This window comes from Bombus affinis, chromosome 14 (genome assembly GCF_024516045.1).
Source record: "Bombus affinis isolate iyBomAffi1 chromosome 14, iyBomAffi1.2, whole genome shotgun sequence".
NCBI classification, from domain to species: Eukaryota; Metazoa; Arthropoda; class Insecta; order Hymenoptera; family Apidae; genus Bombus; species Bombus affinis.
In genome coordinates, this window is record NC_066357.1 from 2121099 (window position 1) to 2145423 (window position 24325).

Genomic DNA, 24325 nt, shown 5'->3' on the forward strand with positions numbered 1-24325 from the left:
AGCTGGTGGAAAAATCGAAAACGCAGCTGCCGTCTTCTCGAGCGGCATAAATTCGAGCCTTTGTACATACTCTCGTCGACACTGGCCACGTCTTCCATCCGCCTTGATTATCAGCCTCGGAGTTTTCGGTCGAGAATATAATCGTGGGAGGCTTTGGTTCCTAAGTTACAACTTTGTTCGCCCGGAACTGGTTGGCTTGCTCGCTCCGACATCAGCCGCTCATCGTGGTTCGACCAGGTTGCTAAAAAAATGCATCGAGTTGAGAGTTATGAAATGGAGAATGAATCTCTTGCAGACTTGCGGTTTTTAGTACAGGTGGTTTGGCTTGAGTTTTCGGTCTTTGATGTCTTTTTATTCTTCTTCTTTTTGAATCTTTTTTTATTTATTGGATATTTTGGTTGTGTGTGGCAAAGTGCCGCCGAGTTGAGAATTTTGAAACGGAGAATAATTCCCAGATAATTGTGAGTTTAGGTTCTCGAATAGACAAGTCTCTCGAGAATCCTTAACATAGCGTCATTGCATACAAAATTAGAAAAGACATATGGAAGCTTCGAAATGGATGATTCAAAGAAATGGAAAATGAAAATCCTTACGACAACAGTCTCCTATTTCCAAATATAAGAAAAATGTGCTTGTAAGTTATCGGTCATAACACTTTTAACGCTTGATATGATATCGAGGTAACCTTCAAACTTCCAACCGTTTTCGAAATGGACGAAGATTCACTTTATGCTCTTACACGTGTCACGAAAAGAACAGGTGTTTTGACAGTAAACTAGACGACTTCAATGTACATACACCTACGTTTATAGGTATTACAACGCTTATAGGAAACGCGACGAAGTTTAGAAATTATTAGAAAATTACTGTATCCTACATACAGTGTACATATATACACCCACGTTCGTAGATGTTGCGTGAAAATACCTAAACCTCTGTAATTCGATGATCAAATGATAAAATTTGTGGTAGAAAAAATATCACCTAGAATTTGTACGTTTTCTAAACTTGAAAAGTAAATTTAAAAAACTGTCTACGCTTCTGATTCGATAATTAAACGCAGAAATAAAATTTTCCAAAGTACCTAAATTTCTTTATCTCGGCTTTTATACCTTTCACAAAAAAAAAAAGAAAAAAATTAAAGCCTAAAATTTGTGTTAGGAAAATATGGAACGACATTTACGTGTATTCCACAAACCTAAATTTTTAAGAATACTTAAATCTTCGGACCGTCGATTAAAAGGTAAAATCCATTAGAATTCCATGGAATCGTGATGGTCCGGGTATCGTGACCCCGTTCACGCCAGCTTTTGATCACGTCGCCGCGCCGTCCGGAACGGTGTACGCGTTTCTCGCCGCGATTCCTTCGTCCTCGTCTCAGACGGTTTTTGCGTCGGCCGCGTCTCGATAGAGTCGCTACCACGAGAGAGGAGTTTAAAGGTAAACGGGTTTCTCGCAGACGCGCACATCGCCACATCACCAGGAGCTCTGGCCTCTCTCGATCAGATCCACCAGCACTAACGTACGTGTACGAGGTTTCAGCGACCAGACACTAACGTTTGAAATTTTGAACTGTGATTGCCAATTTTAAGGGAACCAACCGCAATTCAACTGCAATTTCATGCATATATTAAAGATCGGAATGTTTAAAAACGTAAACTGAAATTTAAAAAATTCGTATGGCAATTTTAAAGACTCTAACGAATTTAATAAATCAAATATCGGAAGATTTTTAAGCTACAATCTGCGATATATGGAGGGAAATTACTCTTCGAAGCAAGGCCGAATTAGGATCTCTATAAAAAATTTGTTGAAATTGAATCAACATCCGAGTGCTGGAACGTCGAAGGTTACATCCTTTGTTCGAAGCATAAGCGCCGTCCCTCCTCGTCTGACGAAAATGGACCTCTGCCATCGCCGGGTACAAAGCTACCGAGACGTTCTTATTATTGCGTCAAAGAGACGTATTAGACGTTAAGTAGCGTTTAATAGCACCTGTTACGTTACTTCGCCCATTGCCTTACCTCTGTTAATGATATACAACACCCAAGACATAGTAAATATCCAGCATATGGTACATTTACAGTAACTGCTCACCGGTGCACGTGCACCGTTATCCCTTTAAAGGAAGGAATAAATGCCAGTGTAGTAGATAAAAAGAAAGATATCTGCCGCAATAAATAATAAATAATTACGTAATAGCGATAAAATGATATTTTTGTGCAATTTTATGTAAAATATGAAATAAATATTTTAGTTTTGAAACGAATGGTTAATACAGGACGATTCAAAATATGAAAATGATTTTTTACTTATTTCGTGGAGTAATCATTTATGGAATAGATGCTTTTTTCTTGTAAAATAATACACAATTATCCTATGATCTTATAACTGTAGTTGATTCAATATTGGTTTAGTAAGGGATATATAAATTGCAAAATTTTCCTTTTTTATTACTTTATCTTCTGAAAGATTCTTCATTGCTCCATAAGGAAAATTTTGAATTTGCTATTATTAAAGCGGAGAGTTACTTTGTTTTCCTCTTGGATTAACTATTTCATGAATTTCGGTTGTTAATAAGAATTAAAAGATCAGACAAAAATTAAACGTATTTGTTCGCTATCTTGTATTAGATACTCTTATCTCCCCGCGTGACATATGGCACGTTCACCTGGCGCCCTTGTGCAACCCATCTACTCTCTCGATACCAAGATCGACGGTTGTTGCTAAAAACCATCAGATAGTTCCATTATTCATTTTTATTTACAGTTTAATGCATTGTCTAGCTTCTTCGGTTAAATATTTATTTTGAGTTGTAGTATTTCTTTAAATACCCCATTGCAAGATCCTTTCTACTATCCTGTCGAAAAAATACAACGAAATTAATTTATAGATCTTTCAGAATTTACATTTAAAAAATTGCTTCACGTATAACATAAATTTTTATTTCAGAAATATTTTTAAAATATATGAAGTTCGACAAACATTAGTCTAAAAAGAATTACGTTTCGGAAAATTTGCAAATAATATACCCCAAATTTAAATTATTAAAAAAAACTACCATCTTTGAGGTATGTTCGTTTCAACTCTTAAGAAATATGGTCCTTCTTCGACGACATGATAAAAATTTCTTTAAACGCTATCTATCCAATTATATACTCCGTATAAAATGAACTGTTCTATTAAATTTTCTTCTCTCGATATAAAAACATTGAAAACGCGCGAGCGAGAATTACATGCACTTCAACCGCCATATTGTATAGCATAAACTTTACCATCACCTAACCAGCCAGTGTTGACATAAATTCCATGCCAAGAACATCAATTCCACCATCGTATAACCAAGTAATCGTTAGCTATCGCGATATTTCCCGTCCACTCGCATAACCCAAGTTCCATGAGCGCTAACGCAAGAACATGTGCCATCAGGCCCAGGAAAGCGAAAAGACTCCATGTCCACTGTGATGCACGTCCAACAAAACTATCCTCTTCAGTCCCAATGTCTTGATAATACTTAGCATCGTTCCAACAAATCTCCTATATCTCGGTTTCAATGAGAATCATAAATCGTATAAATGAGAATTTTCGATACAGAAAAACTACGGTATCGAAACTTTATTTCAAAAGTCAAGAAGCAAAAACTCGTGTATTTGACTAGGATGAAAATTTTCAGTAAAAAAGCCTATTACTATGTTATGTTTGACTTGCATAAAAATCTCATCTACCATCGGCGAGAATCTTTTTATAGAACGCAGAACCCTAGAAGAAGGAATGGCATCCTTGCCCAGGTCGAAAATTTGCTACAATCGGAGGCTTATTTCCAGTCGTCCAGGATACACATATATTTTTATTTTGCTTGAGCAGCGCGGGGCCATGGCCTGCACAAAAGCAAAGAGAGAGGTTGGCCCAAAGCAACGGGGCCTGGATATTCCGGTTCATTTAATCGTTTCTTCGGACTTCGTGGTCAGGACCCTGGTATCTCATACCTCTCTGGTTCTTCACGAGGAGATGAGAAATCGAAAGAAAAAAATGACGACGATGTGCCGTGGGTACACAAAGGAACCAGAAAATGGTACCTCTAGACAGCGTCATAGGACGCTACCACCCAAATTGCCTCTCGATCCCATGAAATATCTTCTTTCGACGAAAAGAAACGCGCTTTTTTCGAGTTTTACGAACTTCGATGATTCTTGTAACGATATATGCAACGATTAACACGTCGGAAGTATTATGAGATAAAAGCCATTAATGGATAATGTACTTACTTAAAAGAACTCGTTGTTCTCCTTTTTTTTTAATCGTGTAGCGTGCTTGAATCTTTTGGACGGGAATGTACAATTTCACGGAATACTTGATATATTTTGTATATTTTTCCATATTATGTGTATTCTTCCATCTTCAAATTTCTCATAAATGGATAAAAATTGTCAATCTAAGAATAAACTATTTTCTTTTCAAATTCTAATATATTGTTTGTATATCGACGAAACGGTATATTGTTACTTTAGATTTTAAATCCGAAAAGCCACAATTTATTATAGAGCCACAATTATGTCAATATTTTGTTATGTAGATAAAGCTATGTATAATATATAGTTATTCATACATTTGCCAATAATACTGCGTAACTTTTAAAAATTATTTTACAGTTTGTTTCTTAATGGATTGATCGGTACCATTGCTGTCATAGAATCATGTATCTATCATCAGAAATCCACGTCTGTTAACTATTGTGCATCCTCTGTGCTCTTTGCATGAACTGCTTCTCCTTCTTCTTTTGCGCTATTCTGCTTCCAGTATTTACTTATCAAATCAGTTCAATCTCCCTTTTTAAAATTTCCACTGCTTCATGGACAACTAGAAAATAGCTAATTAATGATTCTTAATGATTGTAGTGTGTAGGTAGCTTTGTATGCTTGATGAATTTGTCACCATCTGTTTCGTATGCTCCTGTAGCTTTTCACGCTTGAACGTCAGAATGTGGCTCGCGTGTCGACGGCCCATCGAAGAGGAGCGATTTCGACGAACACATTTTTTCCTTCAGAACGTATGCTCAGGCTGATTGAATTGATGAACGACAGGAGAACGAGAGAAGAGGACGTCGTGGTCTCGAAGGAGGCAATGACTTGGTCGTTGATCGTCAACGTTTAACGCATCTGGACCTGTCGTAACTTTAACGAACTCCGAATCTACAGGATGTTTCAAAATTTGACGCTACATTGAAATATTAAACCTTCCAAAACTGAATTTTGTTCACTTTTAGTTTATGTATAAAATTATTTTTTTATTAGTCACTAGTAACAAAGACATATTTTCTAATTTGGCATGATTTTGTAAAGAAGACATTAATTCACTAAAATTTGAGTCTAGTTTTACTGAGAACGAAGTACATTTATCGTTTAGTTAATTAATGATTATACTCGACGATCTTTTTTTCTCGCGAAGTGACAAAATTAATAAAAATATGGAATAATCTTAAAATAATATTATGGCAAGTGAAAAAAAGAACCAAGATTTTGAAACACCCTGTATAAAATCAAGCGAGTAGTATAACGTCGCTCGTGCATTGCTAGACCAAACAGAGGTTAACAAATGATAATTTAAATTTCAATGATTATCAATTTTCATCTTCGCATCGAATCCCGCAATTCTTTTTTCTTTCTCTGCCTCTTTTTTCCCTCTTATCTCTTTTCTTGAATTTCGACGACGACGTCAACATGTGCATAAACGAGCAATAAAATCGACGAACGGTGATTTCATAAATATTCCTACGGAATTATTAAGCACGATTTGCATACGTTGCAAGCGCGAACCGCGATTCGCTCCTTTTCATGACGGGATACGCGAGCACGATGACGAGAGCGTGAACGTTTGCTAACGACGAGCGAGAGAAACAAACATCAATGGCAGTATTATTCTTTCACAAAAAAAAAAAAAAAATTAAACAAGTAAACGAGTAAAATGAAGGTTTAAAAAAATAAGAGAGAAATTAAGATCAACGAGATCGTGGTTTTTGTAAAGAAAGAAATTGAACACACAAAAGAGTAACAAAGATTAAACTAAGCATAAGAGAGACATAAAATTATTTTTAGCTTTGTTACATAGATATTAAATGACGCAATCTGGACCAGAATCGAAAGTTAACAGTTCAGAACCTTAACTGAAATAATTAAAGTTTGAAAGCGTCTTTTAAAACTGTACTGCTGTGTTATATCGAATTGCTTGAATTCATTGAAACGTAATTAATATTATCTTTCTTGAATCATTGAACCCCTGAAATTCGATTCTGGACCAATAGGTGGCGGGGAGATTTTTTTTCTCACACCGGAAACGTATCCGAACTCGTCGCCACTCTGAGCTCTAGTTGCCCGGAAAAAGCATGCGAATGTTCACTCAAACTTTGCCAACAAATACGAGCGCGTAGTTTAACAAAGATGATATTTCGAAATAGAAATCGCTGTGTTTCTATCGTTAATTATAATTGAACTATTTCAGTCGCGAACTCCGCGAGATTCGCCAGATGTAGCTTTAGTAAAACAGTTAATAATTCCTCTCGTATATATATATATTATATATCTATACATTTTCTTTATTCTTATATACAATTATCACAATGTATTACTGCATGGTATGTTTGTTTCTAAGACACATTCTCTGTTCTTATTATCGGCTGTTACTACTTTGTACGTGACCAAAAATCATTCCGCGATATCATACATATTTAGATCACGTCGCCGCTTGTTCGTCTTCACACTACCTATCGAAAATTACACATTTTTTTTTTCTTTCTTTCATAATCTTACATCTCATTTATATTTACGTTATGCTTACAACATTAAAGAGATAAAAAAAATTCGCAATTCCATTTCTCTTCAAAAACAAGTACGCGACGCGACAAAAGTACGGGGCTCCTGAGATCAGCGGCGTCGTCTCTGGCGTTTCGAGCAACACTCGAACATGGCGGCGAGCTCGGATGTTCTCTCGACATTTCGAAAGAACGGCGCGCGAGGTGGAAATCGCCTCTCGATCATCTAGCCTCTTCTCGCCGTGTAACGTTCGAATATCTCGCCAGGTTCTCTCTCGATAGCCGGAGTCGGAGGAGTTAACGTGCGGCGTGCACGTTTCGAACTGAAGGGGGCCAGAAACGTGTACGAGGTCGGGCGAAATCACGAAGCGAGGTTAACCTCCTCCGCCTTGCCGTGTCGTGTCCTCCCGTTTCAACCACGAAAACGAAACCAGCAGGGAGAAAAAAAAGAGGTGGAGCGATACCGTGTGGCTCTCGTTGTGAAAGAGAGAAAACGAAAAGAAAAAGAAAAAAGGAAAAGTAAGAGTGACGGAAAAGGAAGAAAGAGAACGAAAGGGTAGAATAATAGGATCGAAACGAGACAGAGCAAAGGGGGAGGGAATGAACGGCCCTGGGAGTCATCAGCATCGCGGCTTGGGCATGCAGGGACGTTATAGGGCCGTAGTAACTGCTGGCACCCCGGCAGGGCCCCACTCTCGACCCCCAGCGCCCCCTCACGCCCGCGGTGGATGGCACCCTCATAATCAGCACCCTCAGCACGCCCAGATACCTCAGCAATACACCGGCAACAAGGAATACCCGTATCGACAATGTCCACCACCACGCTTCCATAACGGGTATATCATTGCAATAACGAACCTGGTGCACCTTCTGTGCATATATTAGAATATTCTCTTATATCACAAATTTTGCAATATCATTCTTTTTTTCTTTACATGTTACGTTTCTACATAAACTTCATATTTTGCAAACATCCTTCTGCTTTTTCTTTAGGTTTTTGTGAAAGATATTTTTCTTTAGATTTTCGTACACGTAATTGTTATTTTATTTTGTACTATGTTCGTGCGACTATCTACTACATATAGGACATTTCATAATGCTAGAAAACTAAACAAAAGTTCGATATTCTAAAATTATTTTATACTTTACTCTCTACAGACAGTTTAAAATTTCGCGGGGTTGATGACTCCACAGTCGACTCTACAGCCAAGTTAAAAATTCTCGAGAAGATGCGATAGAGTCTTTTTCAGAGTTAGCATCGTATGATGCTGCGCAACCCATTCGTATACGAAACTACACTTTACGAAGTAATCGAAAGTGTTACGATTTGTTATCGCTAGACTTTTTTTATTTGCCTATATGGTTACATAACTGTTCGTAACGTCGAGAATTACGTATACATCGGTGTAATTCTTGAGAAGGTCACTTTGTTACGCTATCGATCGATCGAGAATCGAACATTCGTCGATAGGTTTTCGCATTTACCAACATGAATGATCGATATGGAAGGGAGTGATTGTCGCGAAAGTTTTCTGTTCGAGTTACGCGTTACGCCTAGTAAGTGTGTATTTAATTTTCAGAGTAACCGACATTGAAGAGTCGACCATTCTAATCGACGATAATAAACGCGCATAACGTTGTCCTCGAGTTGCGACGCTACAAATGCAACCGTGGTGTTTTTTCGTTTTCACATGCACGGTTTAGTGTCCGCCAGTTCGTTGAAACTTTCGTTTTTCTTTTCCTCTCGATTTCATCGAATTTCGGGCTTGTCTTCCGAGTTTGTTACTGTGATTAACATTCCGCGAGTTGGAAACACGGTATTTCTAGTCTATGAACCATGCGACACATAAACACACGTGTGCATGCGAAAAATACAGATGTTAGCTTGTTCGATTGAAATGATTTTGTGATACTGCTCCTGTACATACACACATGTTGTACGTATGTAATATAGAAGGATGAATACATATCGATTTGCTAAAAGAATGACACTAACAAATAGTAGAAGTAAACTTTAAAGTTTAAAGTAGAAAATTATTAATTACATATTCTAATACTCAATAATGAGAATATTTGCTTTCTTTTACAAATTGGCACATTGATCTTTACGTAATTATAATACTCGTACTCTAATAAAGAGCTAAATAATCGCTCAGCTAATTTTATAAATATCTCGAAATTGACAATCTTTTTATGTGTTATTCTTGTAGTAAATCGACAATATGTAAACATGACACATGTTCACACAACTAAATATATGGCACGATTAAATACACTTGTAAGAATATATCGCGCGGCTAATTATTTTTGTTCAATATGATATCTTTCCCGTAAAATTTATATTTCGCGAGTTTGTGATGAAACTGTTCATAGCTGCATGAGACACCATACAGCACGCGACCTTGAAGGTATTATGTATATACAGATCAATAACAATCTTTAGCATTCGTTAACAGAATATGTAACTATGATCTTTTTCTGTGCCATAACGAATGCTTGTTCTTGTTTGAATTATTATTTTCTTCTTCATTCTCCTCGTCTCTATTTTCTCTGTACTCTACATATCGTGTTTAAATCTTCTCTTCACTGGTTATCTTGTTTAGCATGCCACCGAATGACAACTATTTTTTAAATAATTATAAGTATTGTCAACTTGTTTGAAAAGTGACACAATTATTTTAATATATTACTTTTCCAGCAAATTGACGATATACAGTTCATTTCTTCGTATTGCGTGTATTTGGTTGTCACGTGTTTTTTTATTTTTATTTTTATTTATTTTTTTTTTTGTTACTATCTCGTCTGGAAACTTCCGTAAAAGTAAAACTACGTTTTACAATGGATTCATCCCATATTGATATTTTATGGATATCGTACACGATTCATGTAAACACGCCCATAATATGGAATTTATTCAGCTACGCGTTACTAACAATAATATTATTCCCGTTTCGTATCTAGTCAAACGAACATTGTTTTATTTTAAATCGGTAAACATATTAGCATTACAGATACCGTTGACTAAAATATAAACCTCGTATATGTCGAAAGATCAAAATGGCAGTTACATAAAAAATATATTTTAAAATCAAATATTGCTTTATATAATTTATAAAAACTCATTGAAATCCGCAAAAATGCAAATCCAATTCTTTGCAAACATACGAAGAAAATTTATGAAATTTCTATAAAAAATTGTAATTTGTTATTTTGATGACTCTGATAGTTCTAGTATTAAAATTAATACAGCAGGTGCGTTGTCGTTACGATACTAATATTCTGTATTCTACAGTAGAAGAAAATCATGTTTATTATTACATCAAATTGTGTCATATATTAAGGAATCGTCCGATCAGCAGCACTCATATTAATTGTTCGATAGATCGATACACGTGAATGATCAAGAGTTGACGTAAATCGTGTTCAAGGAGGAAAAATGAACTCCAAGTTATGCGTATATCGACGTTACGGTGAAAGTACTTGTAATTCAATGTAATGTAATTCAATGATTCTAAACGATCTATAAGAATTTCTGTGGAATTACTGGAATTGTTAACTACTATAAATTTCGAATAATCCTCATTATCTGCATTAACTCTGCTACGATTTTTAAATTCTTCTATTCCAATTTTCAAATTAAATCTAATAAATCTAAGAAAAGATCTAGATCTAATAAATTGTAATTTCGATCTATTACGAATTAATTGTTATTTATTATTTATTTTAAATCTAATATAAAATTTTACACAGATATAGTCTCTGAAACTTTTCAAAAAATATTATTTCCAAAAGTTCTGCAGAATCTTATGCACCAGTGTCTTATGCAATGTGATGCCAAACACCTTGATTTCATGGTAACGTCGACAGTCGTCGCCCTTTCTAATATGACCGCTAACAATTTTCTATGTATTTAGGGATTGTCCTGGCGTCGGTACGTCTTCCGGGCCAAACGGCAAGGAAGTTTCGTATCACGGGAACGTAGGCGGGTCTAGTGTGGGGTACAAACCGCCCCCGCAGCACAGTCCGCAATCAAGAGGTCCACCGGCTCATTTTCCACAAGAGTCCGTGGGCCCACCGGCCAATTCTCCACCGTTGCACATTAACATTTGCGGGCAAGTAAGTAACCCCTCCTTCTGTGCTATCTACGAGTCAGTATCTGTGTGTTTTCTTTCTTAAAAGATATATGTACTCGCAGGAGAATGCAATGCGTGGTCCATTATTGAACATGAGTCCAGGTCTTGGAGCTAGCGGCGTCGATATGGAATATCGTAGGAGTTCTCAAGGTATCCTTAGACTTTCGAGATACATTGTACAAACATATATTATTATATATGCTATACTATACTATACATGCATATATGATAGTATGCACATTTAAAGTAGTGTATACACACATATATGCATGTATACATTAATAATACCAGTAAATATTGCGACACATGTTGATATTTAGTATAGATCGAATTTCTATGTTTTTATCTCTTAGTTATTCTATTATTAAACTGCGAATGTTTATGTAAATTCATATTCATATGATGCAACTAAGGAAATAAAATCTAAGGAAAAGTATGTTTGAAATTTCAACAACTAAATGTCGTAAGGGATACTATTTTGTTATGCTATGTATGTTCTGTGCATTTTTACACCTTTCAATTTCTCACAAATGCATAAATGTCCGTAATCTATTTATCATAAATCTGTGTTCTACTTATGATACGAAATATTAAATGAAACAAAATTTATTAGAATCTCCTAATAGATGTAACTGGTAGGTCTCTTATTACTTTTGACTGTTAGGTAGTGTGCTGTTTATAGATTTTTGATTTAGTGTACAATCATTGTATACATATAAATAGCTTCTTTGACCCTATGGCTGAAAGTGAATGAGAGGTTATTTCTTGTACCTTTATTTCAGCGACAAACCAGCTACCTCTGAGTCCTGTACAAATCCAGCCATCGCCGCCATATTACAGACAGCCTAGTCAAGACGATGGTAGAAAGGTATATATCTGTGCACTTTACCAAAATTTCTGTTCGATCGTTCCATTACAATTTTTTACTTTCAATGCAAAGATCGATATCGGTATAATTTTAGAGTGAATCTCCTTCGAGGAAGCGCCGTCGAATATCCCGCAACGGTGCCGTTTCTGGAATAGAAGTTCGTGAAACTACGCCACCCTCGCCTACACCATCATTGCACACTACTCCGCCGCCATGGGAGTTCTCAACGGCGCCCCAGAGGCGATCACCTCGAAATCACATGTCGACACGCGGCAGTCCAACTATCAGAAATCGTTATCAACGATACACAGACTCGTTCGGCTTGTCTTACCCTTTCGTGCCCGGTCATACCCCTCATCCGCCCATTCACAACTCCCACCATGGGATTCACAATTCTCATCATAACATTTCGCACCATAATATACATAATTCGCATCATAATATGCATAACGCGCATCAGACGCATCCCCATCATCCACCTGGTACGGGACACCATCCCGCGCAAGGAGCAAACGGCCCTGTGGTCGTAGACGTCGGGCAAGTCGGTGTTTCCGGTTTGGGGGTTGCCGTTAGCGGAGAACCACTCTGGCATCCTCAGGCGACAGGTTACAGGATCCCATGCCAGCTGCACGGCATATACACACCGACCGGAGCACACGCGTTCGCACACTCGTGTCAGGTAAATGTTTTATAAAATCAATATCGCAACTAATTTTATAATAGTCAATAATCTTGAACAAATTCAGAAATTAATCCTCTATAAAAATATGACATCATATTCCTTCTGTATGATCTTCGTATATATTATCCATTGGAGAAAAAACGTAAATTTTGTTGTGTTTACAAAATTTTTCTTTTTATGGTATTTCTTGTTAAGATACTAAATTTATATGTATATAAAATTTGAGTAACTTTATATATATATATAAATCTGAACATTTAATTTATTTTAATTTTAATTAAATGTTATAGTATTTTTATATTAAATTCCTAAAAGAGTTTAAGATACTTAGAATATTATAATAGATAAATTTATATTTCCCCAGGTTACCCACCATCACAATCACTATTCAGCGGCTCATCCGACCCACCCAGGCCACAGCCTGGTCGGTTCAATAGTTGGCGCTGCATCCAGAGGATACCCAACACCAACCGGAGGTCCTGTAGCGGCTCTTCATCACGCTCACGCGCCTCCTCCACCCGTCCATACTACTCATTACACAGCGCACCATCAACTTTCCCAACAGGTACGATTCACCAGTTAAGACAAATTATTATAATATACAGGATATTTTATCATTACTAAGAGAAAACATTTATCTAACGTTCTTCATTTTTTCTTTGTTACAGCGAGAAGTTGAATTAGAGTTAATAGAATCCCATCATCATCATAGAGTGGGAGCTACAGCCGGTGCCCCATTACCATTACCACACTCGTATTCACCGCCAGCTCTAACTCAAGTTAACACTCCTACTCCTACTCCTATATTCTTATCAGAAACGAGGAACAGTCAATTGGAAATGATTCAAACCAGAACTCGGCGCACACCGTCCAACGTTCACACGCTCAGACGACCAAGGACGAGTAGATGGAGAGGTACGCCTCCGATAGCACCGGCTACTTATTCAGGATTCCTGTTACACTTCTTGTAAGTATCACTTTGTCGTTACTATTGATATCAATCGGTGCTGCCCAAGGAAATACATAGACATCTTCATGTCTATGAGTGAAAAAAATCCCCGTTGTACTTCATTAATGACTCTTAATTTTATATATATATTAGATATAATATAATACACATCCAAAGTATAATGCTCTCGGGTCCCATTTTTTTTAGTTGCAATCGCAAAAATATGAATGTATATCTACATTCTATTGATATTAATAAAAAATATAGACTAAACAAATAGAAAAGAATTATTATAGGATTCGTAAAAAATCTCTACTATGGATAATTATGATTCAACCTCATTTATGATGAGTTCGTTTAATTTACAAAATTTTGCAATTTACAGCGCAATGCTCAGCAATCCACCATTATCTCCGTACAGTCAGGCGGAACTATCTTCGCCAGACTCAGCGACCGAAAATTACGAAGCACTGCTCTCTTTGGCGGAGAGACTAGGAGAAGCTAAGCCACGAGGACTGACTCGGGCTGAAGTGGAGCAGTTACCCTCGTATAAATTCAACGCGGAAACGCACCAAGGAGACCAAACTAACTGCGTGGTCTGCATGTGCGACTTTGAGGCTCTGCAGTCACTGCGTGTTCTACCGTGCTCGCACGAATTCCATTCTAAATGCATCGACAAGTGGCTTAAAGTAAGTTTATTGAGAATAATACGATTCTATATAGACCATTAGCGATCCACTATATACATCGAGGCTGATACTTTTGTGGTGGATCATCAATTCATTCTATTACGTACTAAACTAACAGTTGAAGAGCTTCCTGAAATTAATTATTATATAATCATCTATAAACTAAGAATACTATTTGAGGCTTAAGACTTGCCTAAATTAAATTTCAATTAATAACCATAATTTATTAATTTTTTGATTACAGTCAAATCGAACGTGTCCAATATGTCGCGGGGATGCCGGAGAATACTTCGGAAACAGCGGTACCGGTAGCGACTGACGCCAAGCCGCTCAAGTACACTAGCGCCAACTGTCACGGATCTCAGGGACGCTACTCGGCACAGAGCTTCCAGCGATCACGTTGCTGGTTTGTGCAAATTTCTGTTGACAAGCATTTCTCGCCTTTTCTCTAACCGAGTCGTTAGTATGTCACGGTTGATCACCTCGATTTTGCGAAGAGGAGAGGATTGGGAATGAATGAAACACGGAAGACAAAAAAGAAAAAAATATAAGGGGGATAAAGAAACATAGTAAAATTCAGGGTATGTTGTCAGGGTGTTTGGTGTCAAGAAATGGACCACACACACGCAATAAAAGTACACGATTTAAAATTGCAGCATGCAACATTTTTACAATGCGAATTAACGTTTCTGCGTTTATTCCATTATTTTTTCTTGAGAATAGACAAGTCTGACAGGTTTGAGAAAGAGAGAGTGTATAATAACAAGTAATGAGCAAATCAATCAAGATTGAAAGCAATGAAGGAAATTTCGGAGATTTGTTAAAAGCTATCACGCATTTCAGGTCAAGATTAAAGTCTGACTTAATGTATTCGTTTTGTTTCATCAATGCGCTTCGAGTTTAATCGTGTTTAATGTTCGTTTGTTGTTTTTTTTCCTTTTCATATTATTACTTTGTCAAATTGTCAAGTTTATTCTGTACATAATTACTTACGTAATACGCAAAACTATAATCGCTACTTTCCATTAACGTTCCAGTTTTTATTACTATCACGAGTACTGCTACTACTATTATTATTATTATTATTATTATTATTATTATTATTATCATTATTATTATCATCATTATTATTATTATCATTATTATTATTATCATTATTATTATTATTATTATTATTATTATTATTATTATTATTATTATTAATATTATAGTGATAGTTGTATTTTTAATCCTACGAATTGTACATATATACTCGCATAAGCGCGCTCCTATCACAATGAGACATACACTACAGCCAATTTGATTTTGTAAGTAATTTTTTTTTTTTGTATTTTTTCTCTTTGGGCATATAACCAAATATAGCGTGAACATTCTTTTCTTTTCTTTTTCTCGCGGCAAACAAGTTAAGATATATCATTATGTGGAGTAAACTGATTAGAGGAAAGAAAAGATTCGATCTTTCTAACCTATATATATATATATGCTTTACGTGTCTTTTTACGTAGATCGGATAATTACTCTTTTGTCACGTCGAACTCGTAAGTGTTTTTCTATAGCGACTAGGGATTGTAGATAAAAAAAAAAAGAAAATTTATTAAATTATTTTGTCAGATGACGTAAATATTTTGTAAATAATCTGGCGAAACATTCAATGTTCGTTTTGAGGAACACAAAAGGTAGCAGATCCGTTTTTCATTGTACTCACTTCGTCGCGGATCGTTTTCTTTCGCCCGAAAGATAAGTTTCCCTAATACTATTATTGATTCACAGGCTATCGTAGAACGTAGAATTAACGGGGGGAGGGGGAGGGAAAGATAAATGGATAAAATATTGTTCGAGACGTGACTAAGATTAAAGAAAAAGAAGAAAAGTCAGGCTCTTCAGCAATAGTTTTCATGCAAAAAAAAGGAAAGAAAGCTGCGTAAAGAAGATACAAAACTGAACAAAAAAAAAAAAAGATAAGAACACTGCTTCTGTTTCCTGTGTATCTACCTCTAAATAGAAGAAATGAAACATTTCATATTTTTTTATACACACATCTCATAAACAATAAACGTACGTACGCTAAGAAAACCAAAAAAAGAGAGAGAGAGAGAGAGAGGGAGGGAGACAGAGAAAGAAAAACCGCTGGATAGAAGAAAAAGAGAAAAACGAGTTAACCGCGATTTTTCGAATTTCCACGAATATTAACCATAACTAACTAAATTAAAGATTAAGATTTACCTGGTATATAAAAAGAAATAAGATAACTTGTATTTAGAAGTCTCTAACAGAAAAAAAGACAGAGTTTATGAATTAGAATACTATTGGATTAGACACGTATTTAAAAATAAATGAAAGATTGATTCGTTTTTGAAAAAAACGTACGTTCCCAAGGTTTTTCGTAAAGGGCTTTCATATTAATCTCAACTGAGCGATACCACGTGGAAAAAGAGCGCTTTTATTATCGGAAAATTTGAAATAATCTTTCTTGTTATTCATGAGGCTCTTCATACTTGCACAAGTATGATCAATTAGCAAATTTCTGTTGCGCTTTATAGTTAAATGAAATTGTTATGTAAAAAGTTTCTTACTCAATTGCTATAATAATCTATAATAAAATTTACTTGTAATCGATTTGTTTTAGATTAGTAAAAATTTTCCGAAGTTAATTCTTTTTTTTCTTCTTGTATTCTTTAAGAGTTCGTTCTTTTTCGAAAGATATACATAGTAAGTAGTTGGTAAATAATTATATTAATTAAAAATTCTATTTGTTCTCGGTTTTTTGCGTTAATTAGTTTTTAATGTAATCGATCGATGAGATGAAAATCACGTGGTGTGTCGTACAGTGAAAGGTAACGGTCGGACATCATCAAACGTAATCGAAAGGCGGAAAAACGCATGACACCGCGATCGTGTTCGTACCTCTTTGACCTTATCCTTCCATTTTTTATCGCGTGCCTTTACTTTACTGACCGTGTATCGGGAAAAAGACTATGGGAGTTCTCATGCGAAAAGTCGACGAAGGGAAGAGATATGGGTTATTATCCTAAAGGAAAGCCGAATCGACGCGAATCATGTTCGTTATTTCAGAGAAATAAATGTAAAAGAAAAGAGTGGAACGACATAAAGCACAAAAACAAAACCATGTGGTGACAAATGTGTCTGATAAATCGAAATGCTCCGTCGTTGTGCATCTGCGTATAGTTTATTATAAAATAGAACATCAATAGCGCTTCAATATTTTAAAAAATCGTTTGAATATCGTTTTTGTTAAATTTTGAAATATTCCAATTAGAATTCGATACCGGAAAGAAGTTTCTCGATTTATTTTAATATTCTATAATTTTGATTTTTACATTTTGTACAAGTTTGTTCGAATAATATTGATACGTTAGATTATCGACATTATCTAAATCCGCTGATCTATAATTCGTTCTCAGATGAACACGATAAACAGTTCGATTTATTCATAAACGAAACTCGTCCGTGCAAACGCATATACGTAAAACATGTACTTTTTAGTAGCTTTGTACAGGTCTAAGGCTGCGTTCGCGAAAAGTTACCAGATGCAAGTGACGTGCGTCGGAAACAAGCAACAGCTCGTTTAAAATTAGTAGGCCTGCTCGAGGTTGCCGACATCTCGTTCCTCCGCTATTCGTTTCATTATTCCACCACTCAGCTTCTATCATCTTATCAATTTTCTCGGACAGAGAATTGAAATCAGTAATCGTATATTCTCTGTCGTTTAAAAAGCAAAAATAATACCTATATAACAATCGAAATATGTATGTAAAATTATGTACATACTCGTATATAAATATAGAGGGGAAAGCGGCTTTGTGCGGCAGCGGATGTCGAACGAAGCGAGGCAAATCAAAAGTCGATTTCTTTACCGGTTATAACCACTTCTTGTTCAAACTGCGTTTCGTTTCTATCAATCGCGCGCTTTTTTCCCATCCGCGTCATTTGCATCTACGTAGCGCGTCGTGTAAACCCAGCTCATTATCGAACACAATATCAAAAACTCGTGTGCGTGTGTGTGTTCGTGTTGCTGTGTGTATATTCAAAGAGGAAAGAAAAGGAAAAAGAAAGAAGAGTAAGAAAGGTAAAGACAAATGAAAGAGCGTTGGTTTTTCCTAGATGCGTTATAAGAGAACACATATCACTTTTCTCCATCGTATATCCACGCGTCTCGCACGCTCGCCCTCTTTGTCGCATTTTACACCCGGGAAGGAGAGGAAATAGGAAGAAAGGCTCACATTTTTTACTAGTTTAAGACCATGAGAGTGAGAACGAGATAAAGAGAGAGAGAGAGAGAGTGAGTGAGTGTGAGGTTGTCAAAAGGGACGAGCGTTCGATTGGAAGGAGCTAATGCCGAAGAAATCATCGCTATCAAGAAATTAAGAATATTTTCCATTCTATCCTATATTACTTCCAAATTTTGAACTATTATTTCGTTCGATTTTTCATAATGTTATAATCTGAAAAAGAATTATGAACTTTAGCATCCATCATTCGGAGTCTCTTTATCTTACTTTATAAATATTATATTATAAATACGGCGTTAAATATTAAATCTGTACAACCCGTGTATGTATATAAAATTTCAACTGGGGAAAGATATAACCAAATGTTGTAGGAATAATATGGAACAGTGTCAGAATTAAACCATACTTATTGTAATCGCTGTTTCTGTAGAGATGAGTTTCTCTTCTTTTTTTTCGGCTTTTAAATCGCCGATAATGTCGATTTTCGGCTGTAGTAACCTTGACCCGTCCAACGCTCTGTCCCTTGATACGCTTAGACTAAGGTAGCATAACGAAATTCATAATGCGTACCTTAAACACACCCTGTATCCTAGTGTACCAGTCGCAGCAGAAAAACCTATGATCGGTTCCTGGAACGTCCTGTATCATCTTAACGTCAATAGTTAAATTCAATTCGAGGAAAATGCTCTACAAAGCATTGTTTCCTCGTTAATTACCGAGAGGCGATTTTTTAATAATACAGAGCATGAAAAAAGAAAAAGATGATAAGAATTTTATTTGAATGCATGTTCGAAGAACCGGTCACGAAACAGTACCAAAAGTAATTGTTCCGACGTATGAGTTCGCCCAAGTTGCTTTTAGATATAAACGATATAAACTCTTATATCATTTGTATATAGAAAGAGAAACATGTATTCGTTTATACATACTGTACATTAGACACGTATCACGTGTTGAAATCGCAGAAAGAAAAAGAAAAAAGAAAACAAACGAAGAACGTATAATACGTTGCTTCGAGTCTCAATTACTTGGAGGATGAAGAAAGTAGCTGGCTTTAAAACGCGTAATATTGAAGTTGCGCGTTAACTCGACTGTTGCGTCGGCGTTGCTGAGGCCAGCTGCGCGTTCAACTGATTTATGCATATCGAAGGCCGCCGTTGAAGAATTCATCTTCTAAAAGCCGAACGTGTACTGGACGCAGCGGCGTGAAAGCCCTCGCTGTAGTAACAACGATCGATTTCGGCCTCTTTTTCTTCCCCTTGTTTCGCCTTTCGCGTTACTGTTTAAAACGAATTTCTATTTGTCTTGCTTTTTCTTTTTATCTTCTATATTATTTTGAAAAGTCAACGAATTCGATCCAGTATTATAATAATGATAAATTCGTATTACCTGAGAATCCATAATTACGTATAGCAGTTTTCGCACGGTTGGCCCAACAGCAGACGACGTTTCATGAATCAAAATATCATTTTTAAAGAACGTCGTAATCCAAACCGAAAACTATATCCAGTGACCTGACGTCTTGTTTCGAATTGTCGATAAATCCGGAGAAACAGCAATAAATCAAACGATCTATAGAAAGAGAAAAATACATTGCTATTTCGCATCCAAAATGTACGAACGCATAACTTCATTGTTTGCGGTTTACCATTCGTTTCATTTAGCAGCTCCTTTGAGACAACTATGAAGAGGCACAATACGTTCACTGAATCACTTCACGACATATAGTACAAGCATGCCATTAGTTTAGAATAATTTGTTTCTCGTTTCCTTTTTTTTTTCTTCACGACGGGAAAGTATTCCCTCCTGCGAGTGGTGCTCTCTTATCGTACGGTTGTTCGTTTTTCCAAACTTATGGGTAGCGTATACAATTAACTAACATGGAGATATCTGAAATGAATCATCATATTGGAAAGAATTTGGAACGCGCTTAATTTAAGAAATAAAATTAATTGTATTAATTCCTATTTACTATGATATACATATTAAGTTTTCTAATTTTTTATGGGAAAAATTTTCCTCTCTGTTTTCCTTCTTATTTATTAATATTAATTTCCATATGTTATCATTTGCAAGAAGCACGTGGCTAGAAGCATTTTATACGTCTTCTTCAACGACGCGTTAAGATTATAAATCTCGTTGAAAATCAATATCGTCTAACAATAAAGATTCTTTTTCGCCCCTATACATGATGTACCACAAATAACTATATCACACTTAAAAAATACATTAACATCCCTCCCTTCGCTCCTTCGTATTATTTCTTCTTCATTTTTCTCTTTTATTGGCGTGGCTAAGTAGATTTCTCGCTCTGTTAATAAAATAAATAGCGTGTAATAATTGGGATGGTTCGAGACGTTATCCTCGGCAGCGCGAACTTGTGTAACAATTTTTATATATTTTATTCGTAAAATTGAATATGTCGCCGCTGCAACTGCTGCTGCTGCTGATACCACTACTTCTTTGTTAACATATACGTATATACCAGAAATGCGTTGGACGCTTTTATACAAACTCGATTTAACGTTTTTTAGTTGTACTGCAATATTTAATTTGTTCGTTAGTTATTGTTGTTATTAGTTATTATTATATATCATTACCATTAGCATTATTATTATTATGTTATTATTAACTAACCGTACCGGTTCATTAAATTTATCGATAAGTAGATTGTAATATCGCTAATATCGGAGGAGCATATTGTTAAATAACCAAAATGCGACACGAATTTCTGTATACAAATCAGAAATGGGGAAAAGCTTCGATGATTAAAAAACATCGAAGCGAGCTGAGTAACAGTAAACTATTGTACAGACGCGAAGATAACGATGCCAAACATTATATATTATTAATACGGATACTGCTGCTACTGCTATCGCTATCGTCTACTATCACTTTCATTATCATTATCATTATTATTATTATTATTATCATCATCATTATTATTATTATTATTATTATTATACTTATTATTATTAATGTTAATATTATTATTATTATTATTGAAATATTATCGATCATTATTATTCTGAGATTACACGACCTTTTTTTTCACGTTATGCTCCGAATGAATTTCTTTCCTCCGTTCATGCGTCTATTCATTCATCAACATATCCTTGTTATTTGTCGTATGTAATTTCGATGAATCGTTAACTACGGTCATAATTGATTCGCTCTAACATCGCATTATGCGGTTCGAGTGTATCGGCAGGATTTCCAAGCGAACAAGTACGTAATTTCTCCTCTTGTAAATTGCGAACCTCGGTCGATACGCCAAACCATATCCGTACACGTTCATCTTTTTTTCTCTTTTATACATTATACAGTCAACACTATACGTAAGCAAATTTCCTATTACTCATTCGTAATGTGGTAAAAAAAGCTTCGGGACCAAGTTACGTCGACTAGAGTGTTAAAAAAGTCTTTCAGAATGAGAGAGACGTATCCATGCCTGTACATTTTCGTCAAAATAAGTCGTAAAATATCCATATTTACAGATAGTATAAGGTTTGAAGCCATGCTTTGCTAAATTAGAAAGTGGCATTTTTTACTTCCACCAGACAAGTGCTATCGAAAGAAAAACAGTTGGCCAAAAATTTTAATTGGCTGCTCTAAAACGAAATTTAGTTCTAAGTCCTAAACTCGTAACGGTTCATTGTCGTTGGCATAATATTCCATCGGCTTCGGTTGAACGTTGCGGAGACGCGTTATCGATCGCGGTATTACTGATCGATCCGTAACGCTGCCGTGGTTACCAGGTCCCCCTTGATCATGTCGCAGAATCCCATAATACAGCATTGCCTCAGCCAAAGGGAGTAGCCTCTAATTTGCGACGATGCCATTCCCATCGACGAGGATCCCTGCAGCGTTCTCGACACCCTCGGTGTTCGTGCGATTCGCGAGCATCAGAGACGCGTCTCTACACGAGGGTCGCAAGGGTAACGAGAGAAAAGAGCAACAAAAAGAAAGAAAGATGAAAAAAAGAAGGAGAAATTGCACGAAGAAGATGGGGGTAATCCATGAGGGTCTGTGCGAGATGCGATAGAATTCGACTTGCTTTAAAGCGAGATATGCTCATATCTTCGTGACCCTATAGGTTAGGTTGGAACGTTCCATCCAACTTTAAGTTGCTCGACAGAAACACTCCCGCAATGACAGTTTCCCTTTAATGGAAAACCCCCTGGCTGAATTTATAGGGGGTGGGTTGTAGGCTTTAGAACACAAACCTCTCTGCGTGTTCTCTCTATCTCTCACATGCCATTACTTTTCTCTGTTTCTCCTTCTCCCACCTTGTCTCTATCTGTTCGCATTTTCATTCCTCCACTCTATCGTTTTTACGTGCTCTCGCTCTGTTAATCTTTTATTTTGTCTTTCGCTTTTCTTTATTTCTATTTCGCTCTGTTCCTTTTGTCCGCTACATTCACCAATGTCGTTTTCCTCGTTTAACTCTTGAGTCCCTTCTTATCATGGAATATAAAATCGGAATGTAGCTTAGTAAGTACTTAGGTGGGAATAAAACTCACCTAAGTGGGTTTATAATCATACTTAATTAGTTACTTCTCAATTAATTACGTATTCTGTATCGCAAATTATCAAGGACATTAGTCACAGATTAACACGAATGCCTAAAAGTTCAAATCCTTTCTAAAAAATTGCTGTTAGATGATAATACTATTAAAATTTATAAAATTTGAAAGAAAAGATTTGAGTATAAAGTAATTTATGTTTTACGTTTTAAATAAGAAAAATAAAACATCTTTCGCTTTCATTGTTTATATTCAGTGTTTTGTAATAGATCATAAATATATACGCCTACGTGCATTGCACACAGTTTCTAATAAAAATTAGGCACAATTTAGATAGGCACCACCTCGATAGACCTATCCTACAATAATTTACATGCTAGATCTCTATATTCCTAGGTCCAAGATACCTATCTTCTATGTCCCCCTTTAAATTTTTTCTCTAAGTTCTCCTTTATTCTTCTTTCTCAATTCTTGATTTTGTCGTTGTGACTGCATTTGGTCCTAGTAAAACATCTGTCTCGTTCTTTTTTTCATTTCCATTCGACCTGTACGTTTTGTTTCTTTTCTCTTTCACCCCGCCCCCATCGTGCAGCCATAACCTCTCTAAAGCTCACATAGCTAACACGTTCCCTTTAAACCACGTATCTCTCTTGTTCCCTCCCTCGTTCTCTGGTTCTCGTTCCTCTTGCTGATCCCGGGGCTCTCCCTCTTGGCGGTTCGCAACTTCGATCTAACTGGGCAGAGTTAATGCAGGAACGGGCTGCGACTGCGAGAGCGAACGGCTATAGCCATGGCAGGGTCAAAATCAATTCGCCTGGCAAAATTAACGCGCTCGAGAGCCGACGTGCTTTAAGGGTGGCAAATTTACGTGGGGGAATTTCGAAATCTTGCGTTACGACGGTTAAAAGTACGGGAACTCTTTCTATTCTTTTTAAAGGTTAGGAGAGCTGCAAGTATATACGATCGATCTAGTGGAACAGCAATGAGCAACGGGCAACGGTTAATAACTTGGAGTGTTTCTTGTGTTGTCTATCGAAACAGGTATTTTAAACCAGATGAAGGCAGACAAAGAACATGATAAGTTACATTTTGTTATTTTTATATGAAGACCACAGGAAAAGAAACGACAAATCAGATACATTTCCCGTAGCAATTTTAAAATTCAATACGATATTAAATTAATCCAAAAGTGTCTTTTTATTTGGCTTTTAGGCTAAACATGATTTTTTTATGTTTTTTATAACCTTAAAAATATTGTTTGTTAGAATATTAAAATAATATTTGTATTAACAATTAAAAATTTAGCTTCTACAAAATATTATTAACTATATCTCTGAACCTAAGAGATACTCTCTATTTTTAGCTATTTTATGTTAAAATATATCTTTTTAACTATTAAATGCCATAAAAATAAAAACGCCAA

General features: G+C 36.1%; 1 protein-coding gene across 8 annotated transcripts in view; it reads left to right on the plus strand.

The window, feature by feature from the left end:
• LOC126924077 (RING finger protein 44) overlaps positions 1-16091 on the plus strand; it is a 36194-nt gene extending 20103 nt beyond the window's left edge. For 3 of the 8 annotated variants that reach the window (XM_050738169.1, XM_050738173.1, XM_050738171.1), the window contains exons 2-10: positions 7073-7641; positions 10720-10921; positions 11001-11088; positions 11721-11806; positions 11901-12485; positions 12853-13053; positions 13157-13455; positions 13823-14126; positions 14371-16091. In XM_050738169.1, coding sequence (XP_050594126.1) covers positions 7406-7641; positions 10720-10921; positions 11001-11088; positions 11721-11806; positions 11901-12485; positions 12853-13053; positions 13157-13455; positions 13823-14126; positions 14371-14445 — 2076 coding nt within the window. In that variant the 5' untranslated portion in view covers positions 7073-7405 and the 3' untranslated portion in view covers positions 14446-16091. Of the gene's footprint in view, positions 1-4956; positions 5130-7072; positions 7642-8403; positions 8743-10719; positions 10922-11000; positions 11089-11720; positions 11807-11900; positions 12486-12852; positions 13054-13156; positions 13456-13822; positions 14127-14370 lie in introns of those variants that run through there. The other 5 variants (XM_050738170.1, XM_050738172.1, XM_050738175.1 and 2 more) reach the window with 3 other exon arrangements.
• Positions 16092-24325: the final 8234 nt, after the last annotated feature.